The following is a 12,383-nucleotide window of genomic DNA, read 5'->3' on the forward strand; positions in this document are numbered from 1 at the left end:
CCGGGTGGGCTAATACCCAAAAAAAAAAAAAAATAACACTTGACCTCCCATAACATTGGAACTCTCATTACACTGGACCTTCCATAACACTAGACCTCCCATAACACAGGACCTCCCATAACACTGGACCTTCCCTCACGGGTCTCCCATAACACAGGACCTCCCACAACACTGGACCTCCCATAAGACTTGACCTCCCATAACACTGTACCTCCCATAACACAGCACCTCCCATAACACATGACCTCCCATAATGCAGGGCCTCCCATAACACTGTACCTCCCATAACACTGGACCCCCATAACACGGGGCCTCCCTATAATGCAGGGCCTCCCCATAACACTGTACCTCCCATAACACTCATAACACAGGGCCTCCCATAACACAGGACCTCCCATAACACTGGACCTCCCATAACACAGGGCCTCCCCATAACACAGGACCTCCCCTACCTCCCATAACACAGACCTCCCTCACAGCACCTCATAACACAGGACCTCCCATAACACAGGACCTCCCATAACACTGCACCTTGTCATAACACTGGACCTCCCATAACACAGCACCTCCCATAACACATGACCTCCCATAATGCAGGGCCTCCCATAACACAGCACCTCCCATAACACAGGACCTCCCATAACGCAGGGCCTCCCATAACACTGTACCTCCCATAACACTGGACCTCTCATAACGCAGCACCTCATAACACAGGACCTCCCATAACACAGGACCTCCCATAACACTGCATTTGTCATAACACTGGACCTCCCATAACACAGCACCTCCCATAACACATGACCTCCCATAATGCAGGGCCTCCCATAACACAGCACCTCCCATAACACAGGACCTCCCATAACGCAGGGCCTCCCATAACACTGTACCTCCCATAACACAGGACCTCCCTTAACACTGGACTTGTCATAACACTGGACCTCTCATAACACTGGACATCACACATAGCACACAGACTATACAGTTTACTGAAGATATATAATAGAGGCACCTTGAGTCTTAGTTTGGTAAGAATATCCAATGTATTGGAAGATATGATAAGGAACAAAGATTAGATAAATTACCAAGAGAAGTTTTTCGGTGGTATCACATTTAGTGCACAGCTGGCGTCCAAGGGAGGCGCTCGCTACCTACAGGATTAACCACAGGTGTTGCCACATTTTGCCGTCCGCCTACCCCTTTTCTCTGAAAACGCTATTTTCCTACACCTAAGGTTCAATTGTTTCAAGCTTCCCACGCGACCAAGAGACAACAACGATGGCTTTCAGAGCAATTTCATCAATAAAAGTGAAGGTTGAGCTAAAACCAGTGGTGGATAACATGGTGTTCCGCCTTCACTACCGTTACACTTACATAATATACATGGTATCGATGTTACTGTGTACACTCTATGATGCAATTGGTAAGTGTTGATGTTTTCGTGTATTCATCACAATAATGTTTTTGTTCTCACTAAAATATTTTAAATGTCCATCACTTAAATGTTTTAAATGTCCATCAGTTTAATATTATTACGTGTTAATTGCTATTTATGTTTTCAGATGTTCATCATTATAATGTTTTAAGAGTTCATCACTATTGATTTTTCATGTGTTCATCAGTATAATGTTTTCCTGTGTTGACACGAGATTCTAGTATGTGTTACGAGCCTCTGGTAGATGACACGAGCCTCTAGTAGGTGACACGAGCCTCTAGAAGGTGTCACGAGCCTCTAGTATGTGTTACGAGTCTCTAGTAGGTGACACGAGACTCTAGTAGGTGACACGAGCCTCTAGTAGGTGACACGAGCCTCTAGTAGGTGACACGAGCCTCTAGTCGGTGACACGAGACTCAAGTATATGTTACGAGCCTCTGGTAGATGACACGAGCCTCTAGTATGTGACACGAGCCTCTAATAGGTGACACGAGACTCTAGTAGGTGACAGAAGCCTCTAGTAGGTGTTACGAGCCTCTAGTCGGTGACACGAGGTTCCAGTATGTTTTCTTGGGTGTGGTCTTGATCCGTCACTATGGAAACAGCTTCCAGATGACAGCCACTCATGGGTAGTACTAATTGGGCTCATGCCACAACATGCGCCTTATTTGTATTGTATAATCTAGGCAACAATGCATGTTGTATTTTTAACCCACAACACCTAACTGTATATTGTAGTGAAGTAAATTACAAGTATTGGGCGAGTTTATGTATTTGGATGGGTAAAATGCTGTTACCAATTTGTTACCAATAATTAAATATTATTGTTTTTTTATCTACTAACTCTTGTGAGGTGGTGCAGGTCATCACACTAATAAAGGTGAGATGGTTCAGGTCATACCACTAATACATGTGAGGTAGTGCAGGTCATCATACTGGTATGTGTAAGGTGGTGTGGTGCATGTCATCACATTAATACATGTGACGTGGTGTAGCTCATCACACTAATACATGCTAATATATGTGAGGTGGAGCAGGTCATCACACTAATATAACTAAGGTGGTGCAGGTCATATCGCTAATACATGTGAGGGGGTGCTGGTCATCACACTGGCGCATGTAAGGTAGTGCGGGTCATCGCTCTAATGCATGTGAGGTGGTGCAGGTCATTACAATGGTACATGTAGGGTAGTGCAGGTCATCACACTAATATATGTGATGTGGTGCAAGTCATCACACTAATATAGGAGACGGTGTCGGTCATTACACTAATACATGGGATGTGGTGCAGGTCATCACATTAATACATGTGAGGTGGTGCAAGTCATCACACTAATAAATGTGATAAGGTGCAGGTCATCACACTGGTACATATGCTGTAGTGGAGGTCATGTAAGGTGGTTCATGTCATCACACTAATACATGTGAGGTGGTTCATGTCATCACACTAATACATGTAAGGTGGTTCATGTCATCACACTAATACATGAGAGGTGGTGCAGGTCATCACACTAATACATGTAAGGTGGTTCATGTCATCACACTAATACATGTGAGGTGGTTCATGTCATCACACTAATACATGAGAGGTGGTGCAGGTCATCACACTAATACATGTGAGGTGGTTCATGTCATCACACTAATACATGAGAGGTGGTGCAGGTCATCACACTAATACATGTAAGGTGGTTCATGTCATCACACTAATACATGTAAGGTGGTTCATGTCATCACACTAATACATGGGAGGTAGTGCAGGTCATCACACTAATACATGCAAGGTAGTTCATGTCATCACACTAATACATGAGAGGTGGTGCAGGTCATCACACTAATATATGTAAGGTGGTTCATGTCATCACACTAATACATGGGAGGTGGTGCAGGTCATCACACTAATACATGTGAGGTGGTTCATGTCATCACACTAATACATGAGAGGTGGTGCAGGTCATCACACTAATACATGTGAGGTGGTTCATGTCATCACACTAATACATGAGAGGTGGTGCAGGTCATCACACTAATACATGTAAGGTGGTTCATGTCATCACACTAATACATGTAAGGTGGTTCATGTCATCACACTAATACATGTGAGGTAGTGCAGGTCATCACACTAATACATGCAAGGTAGTTCATGTCATCACACTAATACATGAGAGGTGGTGCAGGTCATCACACTAATATATGTAAGGTGGTTCATGTCATCACACTAATACATGGGAGGTGGTGCAGGTCATCACACTAATACATGTGAGGTGGTTCATGTCATCACACTAATACATGAGAGGTGGTGCAGGTCATCACACTAATATATGTAAGGTGGTTCATGTCATCACACTAATACATGGGAGGTAGTGCAGGTCATCACACTAATACATGTAAGGTAGTTCATGTCATCACACTAATACATGTGAGGTGGTGCAGGTCATCACACTAATACATGTAAGGTGGTTCATGTCATCACACTAATACATGGGAAGTAATGCAGGTCAGCCACACTAATACTGTTACGACCCTCGGGTAGATCGTTACATGAACACAAATCACTTAAGTCTTTAAAATATATCAGTATTTATAATAATATTCTTAATCCTACGTTCTCCCAACAAAGGTCAAGTTAACAGATCAAAACCTAAACTAGTCAATAAAAATATGAACATTTATTAACTTATTCCAACCATCACAGATGTACATAAAATAAAATAAATAATAATACGACAAGATGTTTGGAAGCGGCTGAGTAAGGACTGAAGGTCCAACAAGATCACACAAAATCAATATCAAGCAAAACAAATCTCAATAGTCAAATGCCAACTCCCAAAACACCAGAGAGAGGGTATACTACTTAACTTAAGGCAGCTGTGCCGAGACTGACTAAAGTGTACCAGTAGGTCACCGACTTCACCTCTCTACCCCCAAATACTGACGTAACATATCCCGATTGGGCAAAACGTAAACTTTATATAAATTACCTATTGACATTAGTTCCACTCATCTAACCTGTATAAAAACGTAATACAATCAAATATAATACACTCAAACATAATATAATAAATACACAATGTACTAAACAAAGTTAATACTTAAATGATGAATCATTCAGTGTGGGTGATTAATGAACGAAACTGCTCGAGCCAACCACACACCATCCGAACTAACGTATTTACATAAGAACATAAGAAAATAGGAGTCTGCAATAGGCCGGTTGGCCTGTCCATGGCATCTCCTGTCGAGAGTTACTACCACTCTCTATCATCCATGAATCTATCTAGCCTCCTTTTAAAACTTTCCAGCGTTCCAGCACTTATTACAATGCTAAGCTTGTTCCACTCGTCTACCACCCGTTTTGTGAACCAGTTCCTTCCTATCTCCCTCCTAAACCTAAGCTTATCCAACTTAAATCCGTTGCTCCGAGTCCTATCCTGCTCGGATATTATAGGAACTTTATCTATATCCCCTTTATTGATTCCTTTCACCCACTTAAATACTTCTATCATATCTCCCCGCACTCTTCGTCTTTCTAGGGAATGCAAGTTTAGTTTCTTTAACCTATCCTGATATGGAAGGTTTCCAAGTCCCGGAATTATTTTCGTTATCTTCGCTGCACAGATTCTAGTGAATTGATATCCATTCTATAATAAGGGCACCAGAACTAAACCGCATAATCGAGGTGCGGCCTGACTAGTGCAAGATATAGTTGCAATAAAACCTCTGCAGTCTTATTACTTACACTTCTAGATATAAAACCCAATACTCTCTTTGCCCTATTTCGAACATTAACGCACTGTTTTCTAGGCCGTAGGTCCGGGCTTACAAATACCCCTAGGTCTCTTTCACAAGTCGACTTCTCTAGGTTAATGTTGTTTAGGCTGTATACATTGACAGTATTTGCACTTCCAATATTAAGTACGCTGCACTTACTGGTGTTGATTTTCATTTACCATTTTTCAGACCACCCCTGCAGTTTATTTAGATCCTCCTGTAGTGCATTTGCATCCTGCCCTGAATTAATCTGCCGTCCTATTTTGGTGTCATCCGCAAACTTGCTTATGTCACTGCTGATCCCAGTATCTAGATCAGTGGTTCTCAACCTTGTTTGCCCCATGCACCCCTTTCACCATATGTCAGAATGTCATTCCCCCCTACTTTCCAAGATTGTCTGCCTCAAAAAGTGCATTCCAAATAATATGCATATAATACTGAAAATCCTTTATTTTTTCCATATTAGTACATATACATTTACAATTTTACATGGATTATTTTTATAGTGGAGTTTTACAAATTAAATGCCAATTAAAAATGTTGATGGATTCATAAAACTTGAATAAAAGTAAAATAGTTTTTTTTTTATTTATAATGAATTACTTAACAGACCAAACTGAAGCATAATGCAATAAACAAAAAGTTCAATAGAATACCAGGATATTGTAAATTTGTAATTAATTTTATTCAGATGAAGATTACAGTCAATGAGAAACCTGTCATTGTTTTTTCTTCGCCAATTCTGGGATACGCGGAGGAGTGCTTGAAAGGGCACAACGCAGGTCATTTTCTACCTCTAATCTACTACGTTGCTTCGTTTTAATTTGCAACAGAGTTGAAAAGCCTGACTCACAAAGATATGTCGACACAAGCGGAAGCAATGCACGGATAGCTCTTTCTGCCACTTTTGGGTAGGAATCGCACATCAAGGGGCAAAATTCTGTGATTGATTTTTCATCGAACATATCTCTTGCTCCCGAATCAGTTTCCCCCCCCCGCCCTGAAAACCTAAATTCCCCCCCTGGGGGGAATTCCCCCCTGGTTGAGAACCCCTGATCTAGATCGTTTATGTAGATTATGAACAAGAGTGGGCCTAGTACTGACCCCTGGGGAACCCCACTGGTTACACAGCCCCACTCAGATTTAACACCATCTACGCTGACCCTCTGCGTTCTATCGGTGAGCCATGATTTTATCCAATTCAAAACTTTCCCTTCGATACCATGAGCCTTAACTTTTCTCAGAAGCCTCTGTTGCGGTACTCTGTCAAATGCTTTGCTAAAGTTTAAGTAAATAACATCGTAATTTTCGTCATTATCTACTACCTCGAAGACTTTCCTAAAAAACGTCAGCAGATTTGTTAGACAAGATTTTCCCTTTGTAAACCCATGTTGAGAGTCGTAGATTAATTTGCTTTTCTCTAAATGCGATCGGATGCTATTCGCTATAATTGATTCAAGAAATTTCCCCACTACTGACGTCAAGCCTATCGGCTGGTAATTTGAAGCTGATGCTCTGTCTCCCTTTTTAATTATGGGTACTACATTTGCCTGTTTTCACAAGTCTGGCACAACTCCCTTGTCTAATTATTTTGTAAATAAGTTTACGAGGGGTCCGCTAATCTGTTCCCTACACTCTTTCAAGACTCGAGGGAAAATTTCTTCCGGCCCTGGGGATTTTGTTTTCTTTAGTTTATTTAACCTCTTAAGAACATCCTCTTTTCTGATAGTGATATTCTTTAATTTCTCTTCTTCCTTTCCCCTAAATATCAGTTCCACCTCTAGAATTTCCTCGCGAATTTCTTCTGTGAAAACTGATAAGAAGTAGCTGTTCATTGCTTTGCTTATTTCCTCACTGCCATTTATCACTTCCCCCCTCCCTGACTTTAAAGGCCCCACTTTGTCCTTGACCTTTGTTCTATGTACCTAGAAAAATCCCTTGGGATTCGCCTTGGATTCTCTTGCTATTCTGATTTCATAGACTCTCTCTGCTTTCCTTACACATTTCTTAACATTCCTAGATAGTTCATTATACCTATTTCTGAGCTGCTCCTCCCCTCCCTTTAATTTCTTATAAATTCCTTTCTTTATTCCTATGTCATGTTTAAGTTTTCTGGTCATCCACCTTGGCTCATTCTTATTTGACCTAATTTTTCTGTCTGGTATATTTTGTTCTTGTGCTTTATGTAGTATACTAGTGAATATATTATAGTCATGATCAATTGTCGTGTCATCTATGACCTCACCCCTTCCTACTGGGGACTGATGTGACTGTTCCCAGGTGACCTCACCTCGGTACCTTCTTTACCCCTGATAATTCGCCAACTGAAAGTTTGGGACTCTGACCATATTGTCATTGTTTTTCGTTTTCCAATTTAGAGAGAACCTGATTTTTCTGTGATCACTGTTACCTAGTTCTTCCCCTACTGTGATATCTCTGATAATATTTTCTTTATTTGTTAATACTTGGTTAAATATATTGTCACCTCTAGTAGGTTCTGTAATTAGTTGTTTCAAAAAATTGTCCTGTACTGCATCTAGGAAGTCTTCAGATTCATAGTCACCTACAATGTTATCCCAGTCAATACTTCTGAACTTGAAATCCTCCATAATGCACAGGTTGTTATATTTTGCTGCCCTACTCATTTCCTGCCAAATGGGCTGAGCTGCTTCTTTCCCAAGACTTGGGGGCCTGTAAATCACTCCCATAATTACTTTTTCGCTTTCTTCCATGATTTCTACCCATACAGACTCGGTTCCTATTTCATCCTTTATTGACGAGCGCCTCAGTTAACGAGATTTCAGTTAAAAAGTTTCCTCCCATAAGAATCTCAACTTCGGTTAACGAGCAATCCCTCGATTAACGAGTTTTCGCTTGCACTTGGCGGTCAATCAGCTGTAGTATTAGTCCGCCAATACAGTAATCGGTTCTAGCGCTTAAATTCCTTACTATTTTAGTAAATATCAAGAAGTTTATACTATTCATTAATTTTAAAAGTTGAATATTAAATTTTTTAGTCATTTTAACAATTATTGAACATAATTGAAGGTAAAATTCACTAGTTTGTGGCGCGCCATCCAGCCTTTAACACACCAAACAAGCGTTAGCCTCTTTCTCTTTTCAGTGCAGGTAACATCTTGCTTGAGACTCTCTTCAACTAAAAGCTTTTTTTCTGTGTTTCCAGGCAAATTATTGGTCATTTTGAAATTTATTTTACATATTGACAATATATAGCGCAGTGCAGTGATATTTTAAAGAAAATATTCTTTATTTACAGCTAGTTTAAACTTAAAAAATCACGTGTTGACAATGTTTGAATCCAGCATGGGGCCTAAGAGATCAAGAAAAGCGATTTCCATCCAAACCAAGCAGGAAATTATAAAAAATCATGAAGAAGGCATTAGAACAAATGAGCTATGTAAAGAATATGGCTTGTCAACATCAACTGTGTCGACAATTCTTGCACAGAAAGACAAATTTAAAGAAGTGAAAAGTGAGAGACAAATCTACCAGAGTGTTTAAAAGTAGATCCCTACTTGTAGAAACTGAGAGGTTATTTCTCATTTGGATTAGGGAAAAACAGATGAAAGGTGATTCAGTTTCTACTGAATTCATTTGTGAAAGAGCCAGGGAGATTTACGAACATTTAAAGACGGATGAACCTGGTTCTTCAGGCACAGAATTTGAAGATTTTCGGGCCAGCAAAGGCTGGTTCGAAAAATTTAAGAAAAGAAGTGACATTTTCAGTGTTGTTAGGTATGGTGAAGCTGCTAGTGCTGATAAGGAAGGGGCAGCAAAGTTTTTAGTGGAATTTAAAGAATTGATGGAAGAAGAAAATTATCTTCCACAGCAAGTGTTCAATGTGGACGAAACTGGGCTGTTCTGGAAAAAGATGCCCAAAAGAACATTCATCACCAGAGATTAGGCCTTTTTACCTGGGCATAAACCCATGAAAGACCGTCTCACTCTATTGCTTGGTGCCAATGCTTCAGGGGATTTCCGACTGAAGCCTATGCTCGTCTACCACTCTGAAAACCCCAGGGTGTTCAAGCAATAGAAAGTTGGTAAGAGCAAAGCTTGGAGTTTATTGGAAGTCCAACAGTAAGGCATGGGTGACAAGACAGCTCATTAATGAATGGGCTGTTGAGGTGTTTTGCCCTTCTGTCAAGAGCTACCTAACCACCAATAAACTCCCTTTAAAGGCTCTTCTCCTCATGGATAATGTTCCTGGTCATGACCCAGAACTTGCCAGAACTTTGGAGTATCAATTTGACTTTGTGAAAGTGTTGTTTTTGCCTCCCAACACTACATCAATCATACAGCCAATGAACCAGAATGTGATCAGCAACTTCAAGAAATTGTACGTGAGGAAAATGTTTAGGAGGTGTCATCAGGCAACTTCTACTGATCCTGAACTAACACTAAAACAGTTCTGGAAGACACAATTCAACATCCTGGAGGCTGTAAAATTGATTGTGTCATCATGGCACTAGATCCCTCAATTCTTCATGGAAAGCACTGTGGCCATCAGTAGTCCATGACTTTGAGGGATTTCAGGATGACACAGAGTTGGACCAGGAGATTGTGTCCATTGGTCAGTCATAGGGCCTTGAAGTGGAAGAGGATGATGTCGAAGAGCTTGTGATGTCTCATGATGAGGAACTTACTCCTGATGACATGAAGCAACTGGATGAGATGTTAGAGGCTGACAATAGTGAGGAGGAAACTGAAAGTCATGACCATATGTCAACTAAAGAGTTGAAAGATGTTATTTACTACTGGGAGAAGTTCAGGGAACTGGCTTTAAGGCACCCATATGTGGAAAAAACTGAACCAACTTTGTGTGATGTTGAGGACTCAATGGTCTCCTTCTTTAAACATAATTTAATGGTGAGGAGGAGAGATGCCCCACAGACCACAATTGACACTTTTTTCAGTAAAAGGCAGAGGGAACAAGATGCTATCCTTCAACCTTCCACTTCAAGAAGGAGAGAGGATGATGCTAGCCCTCAGCCTTCCACTTCAAGAAGGAGAGAGGATGTTCATGGTGGAGAATCTTTCAGTCCAGAGGTTCCTGACATTTTCATGGAAGGTGACTCACCTTCCAAGAAGCAGTAAAATGCTTCTCCTCCACCTCCACTTCCTTCTCTTCTCCCTTCTCCTCCTCCACCTCCCACTTCAAATTCACATCAGCATCATCATCCAGGAGCCTTCTACATACACACCTCAAAGTAAGTGTTAATTTCTAACATTTTTGTTGAATTTAGGCAATTTTCGGTGAGCTGGAATCAATTACCCAAAAACCCATTGAAACAATGGGTTCGGTTAACGAGGTTTTCGGTTAACGAGCAACCTGCTGGAATGGATTGTGCTCGTTAACCGAGGGACCACTGCAACATTTTAATGTATCATTGACGAAGAGTGCGACCCCTCCCCCCTTCCTACCTTTCCTGTCCTTGTGAAAAAGGTTGTACCCTTCTAAGTGGTACACTGATAACAAAAATTTGCTCGCCAGATTCATCCAAGTTTCGGTGATTGCTATGACGTCTACATTCTCGGTACATACAACCACTGTCAGCAAGTCTATTTTATTTCTAACGCTCCTACTGTTTGTATAGTATACATTTAAACCTACCCTTCCCTGGTCCTGTTTTACCCCTTGTCCTGAGTAACCAATTTTACTTCCCAGGACCTGCTTGTTTTTGACTCACACTTTCCCCTACCTCTCTCTACTGGCGAAACCCCCCTTTGGAGTGACAATTTCACACTCCAGGGATGCAGACAACGTCTTTACCCTTGCAAGAGACAAGTGTACTCCATCACGACTGTACAGGCAGTCGTTGCCATAGAATCGTTGCCAGCTATCAATGAATACCCAACCATTGTTTGCACAATGTTTTTTCCAGTCGGCAATTTATAGCAATTGACCTGGACAGCCATTCACGACCAACCCCTATTCTAGGCAAGACACCACATACTATCAGGATCCCTCCCCTTTCTCTAATCTTCCCCAGAGCCTCCCTATACCTCTTGAAAAGTTCCTCACTCCTAACCTTTCCTATGTCGTTTCCTCCCACACCAAGACATACTACTGGATTGGACCCTCCCCTGACAAAACCCTATCTATCCTCTCGGCTACATGCCATGTCCCAGCCCCAGGAAAACACACCCTAGTACTACGTTTCCTATCTCTTGCACAAAACGTCCTATCTAAAAACCTCACCTGGCTGTCCCCAACTACCACGACCTTACCTCTGAGCAGGGTTTGTACAAATGCCCTTTCCTCTCCTTGCACCACACCGTCCTGCCTCTTCTCTTCCCCGTCAGCTTCCTCCAGAAACTTATGGCGGACACTCGTGACAAATACATATGATGTAATGCAGGATATCACACTAACACTTGTGATGTGGTACAAGTCACAATACTAATATTTGTGAAGTGGTGGTCACCACACTAATGTATGTGAGGTGGTGTAGGTCATCATACTAAAAATTGTGAGGTGGTGCAGGTCATCAAACTGGTACGTTTGATACCGGAGATTTGCATGGAACACCAACTGAATTACAGCGAAACACTTCCATTGAGAATAGTGAACAATTAATCGATCAGTCATTTGGTGATTTACTCCTTACTCACCTTAGGTCAGGTCGTACATACGACACCACACCTCACTACGTTTCGGTTCCATCTCCCTCAACACCAAAGCCCAGTGTGCCAGGAGAGTTTCCTTTCCCTCCTGCATCATCTAATCCTCCAGTAACATCTCAGTTGTTTAACAACCAACTAACCATGGCTCACTCTGCCCAAGGCACATTACCTCAGCTTCCTAATGTTATAAAAATCTTGCCACAACAGGAACCCCTTTCATTATTTACGGGTGATGATCCTAATTTTCACGTGGTCACATTTTTGCTTTCATGCGATGATGCTATGCAAAACAATGGAACAAGGCCAGGGAACGATGCAATATCTTGTATCTGTTCTCACATCAAGTATGATAGTCATGTAGATAAATTGATGAAGGCTACTGCTTTGAATTGCGCAGATTTTTATGGATTTAGGAGAAACGTGATTCAATTTTTGGATCACGAAGCACTTGGAGGTGATCTTAATTGGATTTTTCATTGGGCTAACAGAGCTGCTTCTGTTGGTTGGACACAGGACGTGTTCATAAGTCAAGCCC

The 12,383-nt window shown here is 41.4% G+C and overlaps 1 protein-coding gene across 5 annotated transcripts in view; it reads left to right on the forward strand.

Annotated features, from left to right (window-relative positions):
- The first annotated feature begins 1,124 nt into the window (after positions 1–1,124).
- The window catches only part of LOC121853430 (innexin inx2-like), a 42,458-nt gene continuing 31,199 nt past the window's right edge, over positions 1,125–12,383 (forward strand). For all 5 annotated transcript variants that reach the window (XM_042347596.1, XM_042347756.1, XM_042347829.1 and 2 more), the window contains exon 1: positions 1,125–1,420. In XM_042347596.1, coding sequence (XP_042203530.1) covers positions 1,276–1,420 — 145 coding nt within the window. In that variant the 5' untranslated portion in view covers positions 1,125–1,275. The remainder of the gene's footprint in view (positions 1,421–12,383) is intronic.

This window comes from Homarus americanus, unplaced genomic scaffold, assembly GCF_018991925.1.
Source record: "Homarus americanus isolate GMGI-L3 unplaced genomic scaffold, GMGI_Hamer_2.0 scaffold51859, whole genome shotgun sequence".
In the NCBI taxonomy this organism is placed as follows: domain Eukaryota; kingdom Metazoa; phylum Arthropoda; class Malacostraca; order Decapoda; family Nephropidae; genus Homarus; species Homarus americanus.